We start from the raw sequence: 19741 nt of genomic DNA, 5'->3' as shown, positions 1-19741 counted from the left end.
TTTTTCTCAAGGTTCCCCTGATTTTTTTTTTTTCCCCCCCTTCTCCGAAGCAGAATATTCCGATAATGACGCACGCCCCAGGAATGACAAATAGGTCGGATTCACATAAGTCTTTTCCGGAAGGCCGAGGCCATTGGGGTCAACGCTGGCGCCTGTTCTGGATTCTCGCTGTCACACGCGGTCGCCAAAAATCATAATTTGAATGTTCATTCATTAAGTTGATACCACACGAGCCGTAACCACTGTGAACCGAGTCGGCAGAGTTTCTGGAAGCCAGGGGCCTGGGCCGCGGAGCTCCATGTTTCTTACCTTTTTAAACACGCACGACTCCCCCTGTGCCGTTGCTTCCAGACCTTTCCACCATGGAGGAGAGGTTGCAGAGGCGCGAGTACATCAAGCTGACGGAGTTCGTGGCGGACATGACCAAAATCTTCGACAACTGCCGCTACTACAACCCCAGCGACTCGCCCTTCTACCAGTGTGCCGAGGTCCTGGAGAACTTCTTTGTCCAGAAACTCAAAGGCTTCAAAGCCAGCAGGTGAGGCGTCTTGGGTGGCGACGTCACTTCCTGTCACTTACTGTCACTTCCTTTTCTCTCTCTACCTGATTGGGTGGGGGGGTCCGGGAGGAGCGGAGCTGGAGGAGTTGTCGACGGGGTGTGGGGGGGGGGGGGGGGCTTTTGGGCCTTTTCAGTCCATCGTACATCGCACCCCAGTGATCCAAACAGTAGCAATTTGGCAACTCACAGCCTTGATTTCAACCAATCACTGCTTTAGCTCACCTCCAATCAGAGCGCGGCGAGGTCAGGTCTCATTATTTCATTTTTAGAATGGGAAGAGACGCGACGTCAGAGGGGATGGCTCGGGGGTGAAGGCTGGACGTGGGAGGGGGTTGCAAACACCACCAGCTGTGGGACACAATCGGTCACTACTTCCTGTCCTTTGGTGCATCGTAGGCCATCTGTTGCTGTGTTTGTGGCCGGACTTTTACCGAAAGAAAGACAATATTAATACATAAAAGGATCTGAAGACTGTCATACACACGGTAGCATATTCATTCCAGATTATTATTTGTCATTAGCTTACACCTAGACAAGGCCTTTCAGTGTGTGAAATTGTCTCAATCTGACTTTGTGGGTAGTAATTACTCAGCCCCAGAATTAGATTTGATCGCTAAGGGGCTTAGGGGCTAAATTTGGCACACTGGGTATTTCAACAGGTTCCCGTCATGTCAGCGACTCCTCCTCCTACTTCCTGGGCCACACGCCTCTGTTTCCCTTCAACACGTCAACCCATTTGGGGTTGATGTGTCGAGGCTTTTTAAAATCGCTGAATCTGGGTGAAACTTTCATTGCAACATAAAATGGACAGTGAAAATCTCATCGCTTAATCTAATTGGCTGTAAAAAAAAAAAGAATATATGCAATACTAGATATATGTGCTTGTGCTTTGTCGTACGAACGTGCAGTCGTCTGCATATAATGATATTAACAAATCCCATATCGAAATTTAAGGTCAAATCTGGCTCAGCTGGATATGCCCCTCATCCCAATTTATCGTCTTTCCACTTCATCTCAACCTGTCGGCAGTGGAGCGGCGGCTTTCTTTAATTTCACACAAATGTGGGTAAAACAAATAAATAAATCTCCGCCGCATGTGTCCCGGCACAGGGAGCGCTTGTTTGCATTTCCTCTCGCGAGGGTCGTTTCCAGTGGGAAGGAAACTCCGCTGAGAGGTGAATTGACTGAAGCGCACCTTCATTTGTAGCTCAAATATTTAGAGACCTGTTTCGAAAGCCGAGATTTTTCCTCCCGCCCAGCTTCCGCTCCACCCTGCGCTCCCTTCCGTACGGAGGAGCTTTACTCCGCTGTGGTCGACGCTACCGCTAATCTCCATCCACCTTCGATACAGTCTGCGCTTATCTACACCGCCTCTACTCTACCGCACCCTTTGTGCTTTGTTGTGCCTCTCAGCTGCATCTCTCATTGTCCGATCTAACTGTGTCTTGAGGGTGACGCACTCTACAGGACCTTCAACAAATTAGGCATCTTGTTCATTTGTACGTTAATAAGTACATACGTTGGCTGTTTTCCAAACCAGGCCTGGTTGAAATGTTGGTTCTCGTCATTTTTTAACTTGCACAACCTCCCTGAATGCTTTATTATTTAGAAACTTCGCACTCTGCTGCGGCTTCTCACAGGGATTGAATGCAGTCCAACGGGGCAAAGCAGGGGGAAAAAAATTAAAATCTCCTCTTTGAAAATGGGAAACTGTTAGTTTTTAACTACAGTCACACTCATCTTAGTGTGTTTTGGTTTTTTTTACGTTTGAAGCTACTGTAAATTCACATTTTATTGAAAATGACCTTTTTTGCATTTGCCACAGTACATCCAAAGCATAACATTAGAGTTATGCTAGAGTAGATTGCCAGGAGGAAGTGGCACAACTTATTGTTTCTAGGCTCATACGTTAGCGGGATGTAGCCAAACTGCTTTGCCGGATTGCAAACGACCCCCAAAAACCATTTTGTTTTCATTATAACACATGATTGTCTGACAGTATTATGAGATTCCCCTTTTCAAAACGTTTTTGTTTTTTTTGTTCTTTTACTTTTATTGGACTTCATCTAAGCACAATGAGAACCTGCAGCTTACCAGAGTGGTAAGTTTCTCACCGTGCTTAAGACTAGATTTGTTCTAACTAGATTAGAACTGGGTTATGGACAGTTATAAATGATAGGAAGCAACATTTGAATCAGGCCTGGGTTTAAAAATGGCGAGCCTTTAACATTATGGTGTTAAATGTATTTTAATTGTTTTTTTATTAACTTCTAATAAGAAGCTGAAGATTGCCGATGCTTTATAAGTTAAAGTCTGGAAGTGTGCGTCTAGCTTCACGTGTCAAATGGTGATGTGCATCACCCGCATGTGTTTAAACCATCCACTCTTTCTCTCTCTCTCTCCCTCTCTCTCTCTCTCTCTCTTGCAGATTGTGATGTCATAACTGCTGGGTGCCGGGGTCACCCCTCTAAATAAAACAAAACCAAGTTAGCTCATCCTGGACATTGCTGTTTTTTAACTTTATTTTTATTTTTTAAACAGCATCGAAAATCATTTGTAAGAAAAGTGCATATAATTATCCACACAGTGCGTGTGGTCCTTTTGTATTTTAGGAACCTTAAAGAAAGTAAAAAAAAAAATTTAAAAAAAAATACAGGAAAACAAAACAAATGTTTCTACTGTCTTATAATGGCAGCCATGTTGGTCAAGCAGAGCAGTCAAGGGAAAAACAAAAAAAAACATATTTTCTTACAGACATTTTCTCCCATAACAAATTTCCTCAGCAGCAGATTCAATTTTGGGTAAATAAAGGAAACGATTGATTTGTTTTTTAATTTTTTTGATAGTATCTTTGGATTAAATTTCCACACACAGAGCTAGATAACTTATGATTATGACAGACAAAGCAAGTTTATTGTGTTCAACGTGACATTTTTACCTCCTCTGCTAGCCGAGTATTTTAATAAAAGCTTGCTGAATTTATTTTTTTTGTCATGTTTTTATCACCGGTTCCCATGTATAATGTTATTTTATGTGCATACGATATCCTTTCGTGAAGGACGATTCTTTATTTTTTATTTTTTCTTAAGAAAGTCAATTGTAGGGCTTGTAAAGATAGATGAGCAGATAAGTCTAGTTTAGCTTTCTGGTTGTGAAGTACTGAGAGCGTGGGCATTTATTTTATTTGTCTTTCTTTCCTTCCCCGCCGGTCCACCCGGGTCACTCTCTCTTTGTAAATACTCCGACGTCGGGCCACACCGAGCTAACGTTCTCACCAACATGGCTGCTTTGGTTCCTCTTCCAAAAAAAAAAAAAAAATAGCTGACCCCAACTGGCATCCAATAATACATACATACTTACGTCTCATTTTATTTTATTTTATTTTATTTTATTTTATTGGTTTATTTTGTTTTTGTTTTTTTTGTACTTTGCTCCAAGTGCATTTTTTTTTTCATATTTGTCAAGCTTTTAATAAAAACAAAGAAAAAAAAATATGAAACTACAACCGGGTTATCCCTCTGTTTCTTTCCCCTCCTCTTCCTCTCTCCGTAGGTCCCATATCAACAAACTCCAATCAGCAGCTTCTTAGACCTCCCCCACCATCCCCTTTACCTCAATGTTGTCTACCCCACTGGCGTGTTCCCTCTGAGCTGTTTAAGGTCTCGCCAGCATCTAAAGCCCTCCCTCGACGGCCTCATTGGAGGAGACCACCTACTCCCAATTTGTCCCACAGCAGCACCCCCACCCCCCACCCCCATTTAAATTCACTCCAAGCTGGTGAAGGGAATTTGTGCGCTCAGCCTCGCCCGCTGCTGCGTCGCACCTGGATGTCTCCAGAAGCCTTGTGTAAAGAGGACAATTTGGAGGGCAGGTGAGGGGGGGTGGTCTGAGGTGTGGGGGAAAGGTCATTTTGGGAAGAATCGGGACCGTGGCAGCATCATTGGCAAGTCAGGTGGTGGTGTTCACTCTCTGTAGCTGATTGCTGTTTATGGTGTGTGTGTGTGTGTGTGTGTCTGTGTTCATGCACATCGCCCGAACCGCTGCATCTCCGAGGGGCTCAGTTTGCAGCAATTTCATAACACACAAACACACACACACAGCCCACCTGTAGGAATTCCAAAACCAGTAGCTTCTAGAATGTCGGTCAATGTTCCATTTGTAACCAGAGCTTAGGTGTATTTTTCTGAAAAAATTGCAAAAGTTAAATATTTTCTGTTACCTCACCACTAACCTATATCGAAAAGTAATAGTTGTTGTTTTTTCTATAAAAGGCAGAGCATGAAAGTCGGAGCTCTGGCTCATTCTCCTCGTGTGAGGCTGGGGGTTCTTGCTCCATCCGGCACTGAGATGGTCATCCTGTCAAAGTCTGGAAGAGAGTTATAAATTGGTCATCCTGCCATCACTTCCCGAAACAAACCTCACTTGTATGTGCGATGTTCGCCCAACACGAGCAATAAACGTCCACTAATGTGAGGCCATTCTTCCAAACATCGTCACTTCTTCATCAAAGCATCGCTCTAAACACAAACAGAAGTTCACTTTTATCAATTCATCGTCCATGTGCGTGCCCTTTGGCGAAAGATTCTGAAACATCCTCTCTCATACAAGTTTACAGGCCGGTCCTCAGAAGGACCTGCAGTCAGTCTATAAACACACACACACACACACACACTCCTATGTCCTCACGATTCACATCTCGGTCCGACTGTCACATCTTCACGGCCACCTCTGACGCCATATTTCATCCAGTTTGACAGGTTGGCTCACACGTATCGCTCAACCTCCCGAAAAAGCGCGCTCTCCCTCTCTCTCTCAAAGCATGCTTGGGTAATTGGATAATGGGCTTTTCCATTCGGCATCCACTTAATTACGTTGTGGTCTGTGGCTGGCGTGTCTGGGAAACCTTTTGTACAGCGAGGGGTTTATATGGAAAATAAAAAAGTTTTATAGCAGGATTTTTAGTGTCCTCGGGAACATTTTTCTAATCTGCGATTATCATAACTTGGTTTATTTGGGAGAAGGAAGCGACCCTACGTGTCGTCGTCGTTCTCGTGAAGGAAACAAATCTGTTTTGGTATCAAGTAAATTCCAATGAAATTTGTTTTATTCCTTTTTGTTGTTATGTTTGTCTGAGCTGATTCGACGCGGCTGAGAAATGATTAATTCAGTCCGCTTTCATCACTCACCTCCATCCTTTGTCCATCATGGCTGTCAGTACATAAGGAATTCGATTTTTGGAGCAGTTTCTTTTATTTTTCACTTTTACAACCAGCAGCCAACTGTATAGTTTAACTGTCTATATTTTGTTCTTTCTAATGGAAGGGAACTCCACATTTAGGTGGAATGATCCTTTATAGGAGACGCTCTGAATATTGTGTACATATATACTGGTTTTCAAAGAGGTGGGGAGGTTTTTTTTATTTTATTTGACGAACCAAATTGTTGAGTCTAACCTTCTCTATTGACATCATGTCGCCTGTTTTTATTTATTCAGATAAATGAGAAGAATCTTTCTTTAGTATAGGAACGATAACTTGGGGGGGCGGGGGGGATACAATGTGCTCTGCTATGTTTTTAACAGATTGTGGAAGACTAGCGTTTTTTTTGTACTCGACAGGACATTTCATCCTCGGTAATAAAAGTAATGTTTTTGGAAATCCCTTTTCAACAGCGTGTGCCTTTTATTTCACTGCTTATGAACCATGTAGTATCTCTGCTGTGTATCTGTGTCTATCCAGTCTTGTGTTAAAGTCAAGAATACACAATCAGAACTAAATATAATATGATAATTGATCTCATGAATATAATTAGATCAGTTACACAAAGCACACATTTCAAATTAGTTTGAAACATTTTATGTGATTGATAACCTTAGGTTTCAAATCTTGTTAATTCTAAGTTAGTGTAGATCACCATTTATTCTTCTTGATTTCTAGGCTTATTTGATTGTTTTTTTTTTGTTAATTCTAGGTTTCCACTTATTGTCTATCAGTAGGTTATTTTAATAGCCAATTTTATCTTAGGTTTATTTGTATTGTTTATTGTACGTCCCCTATCTTCAAATTAATCCTAAACGTTACTGTCGCGCTGCCCCTAACTAACCCAACTAACTTATCCAAGTCGACTGTTAGTTGTCAGTTCAAGCCATTAGTCAACTAATCATCGCACGTTTATGGTATAAATTGAATTATTTAAATAGATATTTTTGGGGCATCGGCTACTGGTTTGCGTTCCAGGACTGATAAAGAATGTTATAACTAACATTGTTAACACTGCGCTGCATGACGGATAAATACAAAACCTAATCACCAGCATGAAAACACAAGTGTCATTCACAAGCGGCTCCAGCCGCCTGTTAATTATGTTAAAATGTAAAAAATGACATCGGTTCAACTTCATTAGACCGTGTTACTATTTTATTAATGTACACATTTAACTCACATATTGAAATAATTTGTCCTGAACTGTGTCGTGCTGTGTCCCATCCTCCACGGACTCTCGATCGGCGCCGGAGCGACGCGTTCTCACTTGGGAGCCTCCTTCATTCCGCTGCGTTTCCCTGTGGAACGAGCGCCGCGGCGCCGCAAGCGAGCGAGTCCGCGCCGACACCGCCCGTCCCGCACGGCGCTCGGGCCGTAAAGAAACGCAGCGGAATGAAGGGACCTCCACCCTCCAATGAGAACACCGTCGTTTCGGTCCCGACGCAGCGCGGGCGGATCGACGCTGGCGGCGCCACGTCTCGTTTCGGGGACCGATTCTAGCGCCAATAGGATCGATACCAGAGAAAGGATCGGTTCCTCTCTCCAAAATAAGTAAAATAGTTTCTCTTTTTGTTGTTGTTGTTGTTGTTGTTGTTGTTCTACGTATATATTTCCTCTTGCTCGGGAGATCCTCTCCGCGCGCGTCACGCACGGAAGCGCCGCGCGGTGCCGCCCGCCCCTTGGTGCAAGTTGCGCCCTGATCGCTCCCTCTCCGCGGCCCCTCGGGGAGGGCGAGGTGTGTGTTTGTTCCTATTTATTGGCTTGTTTGTTTATTTTCAAATGAAAAGGCCTCTGGCGCTTCATACACGGATCCAGCCAATTAGGTTTTAAGTTCATATCTAACAAGGCGCAGCTCCCGAATGGAGTTTTTTTTCCCTGCGACCCAAATGACCAATGTAAAACCTGGTCGACTAAGACTCTTAGTCGACCAGGTTTTACATTGGTCATTGGACATTTTGTTAGTCGACTACGACTCTTAGTCAACTAACGTTTGCTCGACTATTTCTAGGCAGTTTTTTTTTCCTTGCATATTGCCATTTTCTTTTTTCAGTTTGTATTCTCATAATGTTATCACAATTATTTCCTATTTGATGCGAGCTGCCGTGACACTGTAAGTGTCTGTCTGTCTGTCTGTCTGTCTGTCTGTCTCAAAGTTAACGCCGACTTTTACAGCTTCAAACACCCTTCACCGGATCTGACGGTCAGGGTTGTGATGCCGGCACACTTCTGCCGTGGTCGCATCGCTGGGAGTGACACGCCCAAGTCACATCTTGGGGGTGACCTTCCCTTCCCCTCCTCTTACACCTTTCTCTCTCTCTCTCTCTCTGTCGCTCTCTCCCTCCTCAAGCCCCTAAGTGAATCCAGAGGCTTGGACACAGCAGATGACCACAATGTCCAAATCGGCACCACCACCGCGCCCTCTCACCCCCCCACCAAACGTCGTGGCTTGGGGCGGGCTGTCGCACGGAGTCGCACGCACAGGGACTTGGATTAGTTCCCCGCTCCTCAACCCGCAATCCCCATCATAGCCCTCTCTGCCTGCAGCGTGGAATGTTCTCCCACTGCGATGGGACGGCGAGATGGGATGGGAGAGCTCCAGCTTCCTGCCCTGCTCCCTCCTCCAGCGTTGATCCCAGATAGGAACATCTTCTCTCTCCTGCCTGGGAACAAGCCTGGGATGGGGGGCGGGGGCGGGTGCAATAGAGACAGACACCATCCACTGGACGCTAAGCCTTCTGTGGCCCAGCATCAGATTGAAGTTCCTACTGGTCCTCATACCCAGGTTTTGGTAGTTTTGATAATTTTATAATTCGGGTCAGCGTTTCAAATATCTTCCCACTGGAAGGTTTTAGGGGGGCAATACTCTCCCTGTAAAGAGACAACAGGATGGTTTGTGTGTTGGTTAATGTGTATAAATGTTTTTTCAAGCATGTATCATGTTTGTTGTGGGAAATGTGAACTTTTAATTGGCGTGAGTATTGGAATTACCAAGGCCAAAAGTCCCAATTAGCAAGACCCTTGTGTCTGTGTGTACTGGATAGTACGTGGGCAGGTTAATAGTGCTGCCGCATGGGAAGTGGTGTCGAAGGGAGTCAGGACGGTGGCAGAAACTGCGACTTATGAGAGCTCTGCTGACAGAACAGGTTCTACCATAAGTCAAAGTCAAAAGTGAAACCCACAAACAAGGCAAATTTTTGTACAAAACACATCTTTATTGGGTCTGTTTATAATAAAGCAATATGAGTGGCTCAGTGCAAAGTATTTTTAAAGAATTTTTTTGTGTCCCCATTTGGTGAAAATCCACTTGAATACCTTCTTTGAGCTCTGACAGCTTGTATGTGAAGTTGGCATTAGGTGTATATATAAGTTCAGGAGTTATATTTTCCATGTGCGGAGAGGACTCATGGGAATTCCTGATGTTAGATTAATTAATAGCCTGCGCTCCAAGAAAATACAGTACACTCCCTCCCTAAATCCGTAAGACCCCATTCCCCCTTATTTCCAGTGTCCCCAGTCTCCTCGGGCAGTAATTATTCCATTGTGGACACATAATTAAAGTTGAAGAAATAAATCTCTCTTCTCATGACTCCCCTTCCATCCCTCCACCCCCTCTGTCCCCTCCCTTGACCCTTGTTACAATAATAGTTTGTTTCCTGTTTCCAAATAACAATGACTGAGATGCGGCCCTCTAACACTGCCAAATGGTGTACTCTTATTGATTAACTGCGTCTCATTCTCATTCAAGGAACTGACATGTTGAAAGAATTCCCAATGAAAATAACTCCCCGTATATTGAAAAGACATGTAATTGAACTGGTCAACTGAATTGGTCAATTTCACTGACAATACTGGGCTGTGGTATTGGATCGGAAATGTTAAACAAGGGAAATTTGCCATTGATGTGCTAGCCAGAACCTCAACATGAACCAGATTGGTGTGTGTGTGTGTGTGTGTGTGTGTGTGTGTGTCTGTGTGTGTGTGCGTGTGTGCGTGTGTGTGTGTTTATAGTGCGACTAGAGAGGTCGGACCTGGCAGCGTCAAATATGGACTCCGTCAACATGCTGGAATAAGTCTTTGAAACACAGCTCGGCGCTAACTGATACAAACTCATGAAAAACACACACAATTTCTTAAAATACCGCCTCAATTATTCCGTAGAATATTTGAACTCCGGCATTGTTGGGGAACAGTTTTTGTTGAGTTACGCCAAGCAGAAATCCCCTTTCGATTAATTGGTTTCATGTGCCAGACATGAATGAACGCCCATATAGAAGGTCACGTTAGATACTAAATTAGTTCTAACTGGAAATATCAAAGTCAACCTTTACGGGGACTAAAATAGTGGGCACCTTTGGGTTACGTCTCAAATATTATTGATTTTGGTCACAGGAAAACCCATTGTACATAAACTCTGCTTGTGTCCTCTGTCAAAGAGAATACAAGACTTTAATACTTAAGAACCTGTACAATCAAAGCAGTCAACAATCAACCTAGATAATTACGTATCTATCCATAAGAAAAACGGACCCTTGCCATGTCCTAATTGTCTTCTTTGTCCTGCAATGCTGAAGGGTTAGTAATGGGTCAGTTCATCTGAGCAGCTGCAGTGTCTCTTCCCCCGCAGCAGGGGGCAACAGTCTTTGTTTTTGTCTTGTCTTTTGGTTCACCTACACCTGGTGCGGGTGGCCTCCAGAACTTTCTGGTGCCTCCGCTTGTTGAATCTCTTGACATAGTTGTTGCTCCGCAGAAGGCCATCGCCAGGCTTCAGTTTACCTCCGAGTAGAGATAAAAGGTCATTGGGAAGGTGGCGCCTCCGGTGGTAAATCTGCCCCATGACAATGTATCGGCTCCCTAAGGGAAAAGAGGAAAACAATCGTTTTTGAAATTGTTACAGTTATATTTTCCATTATGTTTCACTTTTGAAACATCCTGTGGCTTCCCCTGGCACCTTGTGAACCTTCTGCAGCACCAAAGATTATCAGGGTCTAGCTCACCGAGTCAACCATTTCGCTTCAACACAAGAAGATTGCAAATGATTGTCGCCTACAGGGGCTTCTTGTGGCCTGTGATTGGAAGCCCCGAACAAGCGTAGGAGCTTTGGTTATGGGCACATGCAAATCTGTAGTTGCTGAAAGCCCTTTACATCCCTGGAGCGTAGAAAAGAGGCTCCAATCCCATGTCAAGGGGAGGTCCAGGCACCTTCATCCTTCCATATGAACCCACACCAGATTTGTCATGTATTCAGGAAGGCAGATGTGAATTTGTTTGCCTGCCAGGCAAAAGGCACGGTGGCCACTCCGTTAGTGAGCATTGTGTCCGGTAGTGGACGCACAGGCGCACGCACCTTGGCCGGGCACCCTCCCATACACGCTTTCTGCCACCACAACTCATACTATCTGGACGGCTATACCGCAACTTGGTTTTGAGAGATGATTCAATTAGTGGCCGCCACAGCCTGACAGTTGTCCGATGGGGGGATTCCATGTCAAACTTAGACTCGCTGTCGGTCCAGTAGGCAGGGATCATACACAGAATTGAGTACTCTTGCCTGTTACAAGGCTAAGTGGTGATGATTTTTGGAGAGGACTAATGACACCTTGGCCCTTGATTATTCTGTCTTTGCTTCAGGATCTGCGAGATCTGTCAGAGGCTGCAGCTCTATGACATATCTGCAGCATATGTCATCAGATTCCTTAATTGACCTCTGTACAAGGATATAGCCTCTATCCTTTGTACCATGAGGACTTTGGAGACTGATCTCATTTAGTCTCCCCCTCATTAAGTGCTTCTTGAAGGACACTAGGAGAGAAAGGCCGACAACATGCAGTGTAATCCCTCAGTTGGGACTACTGGTGGTGTTTAATGCACAGATCCTGATCAGGTTGTGATCAGTCAATGACCTGTGCACTCTGACCATTGCTCTATGTTGTCTGGTGAGCAGAGTAAGACGGCACATTGCTCCAGATCTGTCCTTCATGATGGAGAACCAATGGCTGTTCTTTCGGGTAAAGCAGCATCAGGCTGGAAGCTCTCCACCCCCCCCCCCCCCGCATACTAGTAGGACTGAGGGGGTGGAGATACACCACTCTCTGTGTGTGATAAGAAACATGGAGAGGTCATATCAGGGATAAAGCAATCAATCACACATGCCTTTATAGGGAAAGTGAAATCACTCCCATGGCTGTAGTGCACTCTACTAGGGGTGTGGCAACATCAACTGGGTTATTTTTAGGGAAAGTGTCCTGGTCCCCGGCGTGACCTTTATCTGGTTTGATCGAAAAGACTTTGGCGTGGTTGGGTAAATGATAAACAGTAGGTGACTCCAATGTCATAGACCGTTAACAACATCATGTTAAAATGCTGTGCAAAATCCTTCTGGGGGAAGCCATTAAAGCCTTAAAAGGCTTAGATCATAGTCAAATACCTCAAGTTATAATGAGATAACTAATGTTACTGATGAGTCCCTTGATTTTAGGCATTCCACAGGTATGCCAGAAATGAAAGCCAATGGTTCCTTTTAACTGGACACATGTGCCAGTTCATGTTGACTTGCATAGGTAATCTAATCTGATCTTCATATGTCAGACCTACCAAGTTTGAGGTCAGGGCAGGGCTTGCTGCACTTATACGTGTCAAGGACCAGAAGACGAACTTTGAAGAAGAAGCTGTCCGGGGTCATGTAGAGACGGCTCATCTTGTAGAAGCCATCACTGCTCACCATCAGAGTAATCAGACGGATTCCTCTACGAACGACCTCGATGTCGTGAACTATCCCATTGACGGCTGTTTGAGAACGGGAGGAGGATTGAAAAGCATCAATATGCATCCAAATTACAGTACATTCATACGCTTGGGTTCATTGGCTTAAATGCGCTATCCAGAATGTAATTCATCACAACCAATCCTATCTTAATATACTGACTAACTGTATCTTTCAGAATCAATCTCATCATTGTCTTTGTAAACCAGCTTTTGTGTTGGAATTACATTTTCAGTCTGAGTAGTTTGTTGTACCTCATTCAACAATCACTTGTAAAATCAAATGATAAAAACAAGTCATGGAAAAAAAGAACAAGCATTTTTTTTAATTTAATAACATAAGATGACACTTTATAAATCCCTAGGTGGAAATTCAGGGTTTAAATCGTAATAGTAAGTTTTCGGTTTAATAGTTTTATCTCTAGTAGTCTATGCCCCGCATAGACTGTATGTAATTATTAATCTGGCCCCAAACAGGAATTACAGTAGGCTCCCCATCCCGGGGGTCACACACACATATACACACACACACACACACACACACACGCGCAAACACAAACACAATAAACATACAAACATACACACGCAAATACATACCAAATTCGCTGTAACAGTAGTATTCTTTTTCATCCCTCTCTTTGCGGCACTCGCTCATACAGAAGGCATCGTGTGTGAAGTCTGACTCTGAGGATGAGACGGGGGTCGGGATGAAATTCCAGGTTCAGAAAGTAAAAAAAAAAAAAGTCCCGCCATGTTTTTGCTCCAGCCCTGCATTGATCCAGATGATTTCACTGATTAGTTAGATCTGTGGCTTGATGATTATCAGCAAATCCACATGGTTGACTCAAGATCCCGGAGCGGAATTTAAATTTCTGAACTCGTCGTATTTCCACCTCTGCCACAGACAGATATGACGGACATTCGCAGCAGGGGTGGTTGATTAACCACAATAAGGAATTGGAGAACTCTCACTGCTTGTTCTGAATTCTGTGAAGCACAAAGCGAGCTTCATCACCTAAAGCTAAAATGGACTTAACTTTTATATGAGACTGTGAGAGTAATTGTTTCTGAAACACCAAAGTTATGCATCACTGAGCAAATTACCCTGTGAGCACTGAACGTTGATTAAACTGTAAAATTCATCTAAATCCTCTGGATAAACTTCATGGTCATCACACCCTGGGAGTCACAGTCTGCTTTGATCTCGGGTAATTCAATTGAATTTAACGGCTCTGTCATACCCTTATCTCCCAAAACGTTAATAACAGTGACAAATAGCAATTTCCCATTGAGAACCACATTCATCCGGTTTCAAGCCTAGACCTCTTGACGTCTTTTCCACCCCAGAAAGAGAGACCTCCCTAGAAACAGCTGGAGGAGGGAAGTCTGGGAGCGGACGGAACTTGAGTGACCTCAAAGAAACTCACCGCCCAGTGAAATGGAGGACATTCGTTAATGGTCTCCGCTCCCTAGAGGAGCAAAGGATGAAGGTCCAGTAAATGCCTATTTGTACACACCCCAAGGACTTTCACACTTTCGAGTTCCAGACCAATTTCTGTCCCAGAATTTGTTTATAATCGTAGTTCTTAAGTCGTAAGGGTCCTCTAGTGTGTACTAGAAGAATCCAAAGATGTGATCCACTGTGGTATGTGCACTACCGGGATGGAATTAGTCTTTAAATGTTTGATTCTGTCTTTTGAGAGTATTTTAAAAGTCTTTTAGTGTATACCTGCCATGAATCCATTCTGGTTCAGAGGCATTTTGGTGTTTTTGGGCACTGCCAGTACCGAGTTTACCGAGTTGCAGTTAACCCCTGTAAGCAATACACAGATGGATAACTGGCCTCTATGTCCAATTTCTCTGTCTGGAAACCATTACTGTGCACGTACATGTGTTCGCAGAGCATTTCTGTATGATACAGTATATCTAAGTGCTTACTGGCCCCTTATTAACACATGCTGCCATACCTCTCTTGAGGATGTCAAACTGGTATAGAAGGCTGGAGGAGCGGCGGTTGAAGAGGACAGAGGGACGACTGTTGTTCCGGTTAGTCACGCCGATGCCGCCCTGATACAGGCTGGACTTGCCCGGGCGGTTCTCCTCTGGGTCCAGCCGCCGCGTCGGGGGGTCCCTGCCACGGGGCTGCGCTGCAGGTTGGTGAGGCTGCCCCCTAGGCCTGGAGTTGGGGTGAGCGCCCTCCGGCTCCCCGAGCTGAGGGGGGCCACCGCTGTTGGAGTGGGTGTCCGGGTTGACCCTCGGCAGGGTTTGGTTTGCAGCGACTGCGGGGGGGGCGGCCGCCGCCGCTGGCAGCGGCGTTTTGGGGAGCAGCCCAATGGCCTCGCCTCTGGCTTTGTCCCCGTTGTGCTCGGTCAGGCGCTCGCTCTTTCCGGGGCCCTTCTTGCTCTTGTTGTGGGGGCCGTGGTGGCGGAGGATGGGCACCAGATCGCCGTGCTTGGGCCAAACACCGGAGGGGAGGGGATGGAGGGAGTACTTGGTGTCGCCGCTTCTACTGCTCTTCTCCAGAGGCTCGTTGATTGGCAGCGAGGGCTCTTTGACGGCAAGCCTGCTCTGGTTGCTGTGGGCTGGGTCCGTCAAGCTGCTCTGACCCTTCTCCACCAGGGTGTACAGCTCTGGATTTGACATACACACAAAAAACATGTCGAAACGCTGTGACATGTCGAAACGCTGTGACATGCCAAAACATTCTCTGCTGTTAAACATGTTATGCCAGGTTACTGCTGTCTTGTTCTCCATGCATGCTCTATCCACAAACTAAAGCTTAATTTAACCACAATCTTTGTGTATATTTAGCTCCACTGATTCTGTCACCACAGGAGGAATTAAATCATCAGATGTATTAATTGTTCTTCATTCATCGCTAGGATTTATGACCATGTTTCAGAAATGTCTGGGATGAGAGCATGTATGACTAAGCTGTGAAAGTTGTGAAACTTTGTCTATATTTCGATTTTTAGTCATATAGTAGTTCACGATTGGATGCATGTATTGGAAATGTTGACATTGGAAACAAAAACATTGAGCATGTTTGGAAAGATGGAACTCGAAGACATATGTGGCATGCGTTTAACAGGCTTTTGCAGAGATATTATCAGCTTGTCAGCTTCATTTCCTTGTGCACAATTATGAATTAAATAATAACAGCAGACTCCACTTTGGAAAAATAAATATTATCCATATATATCAATTCGAATTCTCAAAAAAAAAAAATATAATAATAAAAAAAGCTTCTTTTGAGCACCTTAGACGCGTAGTGTGGTAAATGTATCATCCTCACCGTGGACAACATGCTCCTGCGCCTTGACTTGTGGAAAGACAAAAAGCCCAAACAAAAGAAAGCTGCTAATCCCTGTCATCCTGGACCTCGTGTGGAGACGCACTCGGATCTGTGCTGCGGAGTCCGGGGCGGCCTGGGTTTTATAGGAGCCGGGATGGGGATGGAGAGGGAGGCGCACCAGGCGCTCCTTTCTTCACAGAAAATGTCCCTTCCGTGCGCTGTGTGTGTGTGTGTGTGTGTGTGGTTTTTAACTGTTTACATTTTTAGGTTTTATTTTTCTATCGTTTTTTTCCTTGTCTTTTTTGTGTGTGTGTGTGTGTGTGTGTGTGTGTGTGTGTGGGGGGGGTGGCTTATATTTAATGTTCATCATTAGGTTCTAAACCTCACAATGGTTTCCTTATCCTTATGGTTCACTGTCGGGTTGGTTTCATTACTCGTTGTATATGACCAAACGTTTTCCCGTTTATTTTTTGGGCCATTTATTCTTTATTCCATTTCTGTATTTTTTTTTTTTTTGGCATGACATTTTCTTTTTTATGTTTTTATTCCATTGCTTTCTTCTTCTTCTTCTTCTTCTTATTATTATTATTATTATTATTATTATTTACGCTGTGATCCCAGATCTATCCATCTATCAATCAATCAATCAATCAATCAATCAATCTATCTATCTATCTATCTATCTATCTATCTATCTATCTATCTATCTATCTATCTATCTATCTATCTATCTATCTATCTATTCATTTCAAAGTGAAATATAATGCATTTCTGAAGTTATAGATAGATAGACAGATAGATAGATGGCAATATACATTATGTAAAATCAAAAATATTATATAATTATTATTATTTGACGATAAACCTAGAAATTAACAATACACAGTAAACATCTGTATCAATAATTCACAAATTCACATTCACACATTATAAAATTAAAAAAAAATAATATATATATATATAAATACACATATACACACACAATATATATATACATATACATAATGGGCGCGGGGATTCTATTTTCGTTGAAACTGAGTTTAGGTTTACAGAGGTTACATTTTTTTTCTGTTAAAGTCACAACGAAAGAAAAAAGCTGTAAAAAACAAATTCTGAATGGAAATCTAATAATTTTCTTGTACTTCCAGACCATCATTGATCACAAATCACTTCTTCGGCTAAAACGTGGAATCGGCGATCCACAGCACGTGTACCTGTCGTTTTTGCCGCCGCCGCCGCCGCTTTACGGTTTAACGGGGGCACGTACGGTCGCCGCTTCCTGGAGCTCCGTGTCGTGGTCCGCCACTGCCCTCTAGGGCTCAGCCCGCACCTTTACTTTATTCGCGAAGTTAAATCGCGCTGTCAAGACCAAACGAAAACCCGCGACGATTGTGACGTACTATGGAAAAATAAGTAGCAGCACAAGGCAAAAGCAAGTTGCGCCGCGAAGCAGCTTTTCATTCGTCAGAGTCGTGACGCGGCGCGTGTTACGTGTTGCGTGTTGAATTTCCCGACATTTCGCTACTTAATTGAGGCCGACGATACCGAGGAAAACGGAAACTAAATGCGACCCAGATGGGACTCGAACCCACAATCCCCAGCTCCGGAGGCTGATGCCTTATCCATTAGGCCACTGGGTCAGCACGTTCCCACACCGATGGGTCCCTTTATTAAAACTAAACCGTAGTATTGTTGACGGATATTATGGATCGGTGACAACAGTGTATGTATATAAATATATAAATATATAAATGTATAAATATATAAATGTATATATATATATATATATATATATTTATTTTTGATGCTGTCTTTTGATAAATGGATATAAAACCAGGCAAACATTACAAAAAGTACATTAAAACACAATTTAGCCGTCATCGGTTTTGGTTTCACATAGAGCAGCCGCTATGTCTCGCGAGAGTGGAAGACGACGCCGTGGTTTTGTTTTTGTTTTTGTTTTTTTTTGTTTTTTGTTTTTTGTTTTAAGAAAAACAAACTGCGGTCGTGAAGGAAGCGCTTCCGTTCGGAGCAGCCAATCAGAACCCAGGAAATCAGGCGCGGTAGCTGAACGCCTCGTGACGTTCTGGGGTTCTTTTCCGGTTTGTGCCGGAAACGAAAAGAGCCGGCAGCTTCCGGGCATTGAAGACGGAGCGGTGCCGACACCTGGTGGTATTTAGGGGATATAGCAGCCGGATTACATTACATTTACATTTAGTCATTTAGCAGACGCTTTTATCCAGAGCGACTTACAAGGGAGAATAACATTCAAGCTACATAGCGACAGAGATTAGAGTAACAACAACATTAATGTAACAATAAATACTGCAAGGTGGTGCTAAGTAATTGTAGGTTAGGACAGGAGGTACTCACTGAAGAGCTGGGTCTTCAAGTGCTTCTTAAAGACAGATAGGGAGGTCCCCGCTCTGGTAATTTTTTGGCAGCTCGTTCCACCAACGTGGAACTACAAATGAGAATAGCCTGGATTGCCGTGGCTGTATGGCCGGCAGAGCCAGGCGACGCTCATTTGATGAGCGCAGCATCCGGCGGGTAACATGTGCTTTTACTAGAGCATTTAAGTAGGTGGGAGTGTTCCCAGCAATCGCTCTGTAGGCCAGCATAAGAGACTTGAACTCGATGCGAGCGGCTGCAGGTAACTAGTGGAGCTCGATGAGCAGCGGAGTGACATGTGCCCTCTTGGCTGGTTGAGAACCAGTCGCGCCGCCGCGCCTGGTGATACCTGGAGATTGAAAACACAAACCTTATTAAAACGCTTCCTGTTTTCGTCTAGATCTCATTGATGTTCGCGTTCATTTGAGCGCTGCAGCAATTATGCATGCATTGTAATCTATTTCCTTATGCTTCGATCAAAGATTTAAATGGCTTGTCAATGATACAATCAATTGAAGCACATCTTCAGAGTAGTAGAGGCTGATAAAACACTTTGGGATCATGCATTCTTTTTCTTCACAACTTATATTTGTCGGACAATTATTTAATCTGAGTGGGTGGTGAGATGTATCCAGATGTATCCAACAATTGGGGTGGTGGTGTGTTGATACTCAAATTTGAAGTGAATCAAAAACTATTAAAGATGGTCCAAAAACATTTGTGACTTTTTTTTTATTCATTTTATATTCTCCGTACTTTGTTTAGCACAGCCAGACAGCCACCTATGATTTCACTGCACCGCACTTTGACGAATACAAATCCTGGATATAGATTTAAGAACAAGACAGGTGAGATGCTACCTGCCCTCGCTTTTCGACCAGCCCAAGTGTGCACACGTGACGCCTCTCTTCATCTCTCTCCACTGGCTCCTTGTAGTTGCCCGCTCAAGTTCACATTGATGCTGGTTCACTGGGCAGTCGCTGGATTTGCACCCACACACATTGCATCTCCCATCAGGCCACACGCCCCAACCCGCTCTCGGAGGTCGGAAAATGAGCGGCGGCTGTTGGTGCCTCCACTGCGGAATGAGTTCCCAATGCAGACTGTTCTCATGCGCGGTGCCCCACAGCCTCTCACAGCCTTCAAGAAACACCTGAAGAGCCTACTCTTTCCTACCTATTCTCACTTGAATACCTGATCCTATCTTAGCTATGACTATTCTATTCTTGTTTCTGTCGAGGTTGACAAGCTTTAGGTTGTTGTATTGACAATACACTAACAACACGTGAGTTGTTGACGTTGACCAGCTGTTAAGTTGTTATTTTGACATAAATTTCAATGCACTAACATGGAAAAAGGCCCCTAAGTTCGATCTTGCTCCAATGGTAGATATATGCTTTGATTGTTTCTTCCTCTCATGTAAGTCGCTTTGGAGAAAAGCGTCTGCTAAATGAATAAATGTAAATGTAAATAAAG

At 44.0% G+C, this 19741-nt stretch overlaps 2 protein-coding genes across 2 annotated transcripts in view; one reads left to right on the top strand and one right to left on the bottom strand.

Annotated features, from left to right (window-relative positions):
• LOC307229537 (nucleosome-remodeling factor subunit BPTF-like) overlaps nucleotides 1-4324 on the top strand; it is a gene marked incomplete at its 5' end in the record, with an annotated part of 90162 nt that extends 85838 nt beyond the window's left edge. The window contains 2 exons of the mRNA XM_079999536.1: nucleotides 352-538; nucleotides 4112-4324. Coding sequence (XP_079855662.1) covers nucleotides 352-538; nucleotides 4112-4148 — 224 coding nt within the window. The 3' untranslated portion in view covers nucleotides 4149-4324. The remainder of the gene's footprint in view (nucleotides 1-351; nucleotides 539-4111) is intronic.
• A 6159-nt stretch (nucleotides 4325-10483) lies between these two features.
• LOC307229536 (uncharacterized protein) lies at nucleotides 10484-15953 on the bottom strand (the record flags this gene model as incomplete). Its single annotated transcript, XM_079999535.1, has 5 exons — nucleotides 10484-10671; nucleotides 12412-12603; nucleotides 13177-13263; nucleotides 14547-15209; nucleotides 15875-15953. 5 exons carry the CDS (start codon nucleotides 15951-15953, stop codon nucleotides 10484-10486), a joined length of 1209 nt encoding a protein of 402 aa, XP_079855661.1.
• Between the last annotated feature and the right edge of the window lie 3788 nt (nucleotides 15954-19741).

Source organism: Zeus faber (assembly GCF_960531495.2).
Source record: "Zeus faber genome assembly, chromosome: 4".
Taxonomy (NCBI): Eukaryota; Metazoa; Chordata; class Actinopteri; order Zeiformes; family Zeidae; genus Zeus; species Zeus faber.
The sequence above is the reverse complement of the archived record's forward strand: the minus strand, read 5'-3'. Positions and strand labels throughout refer to the sequence as shown.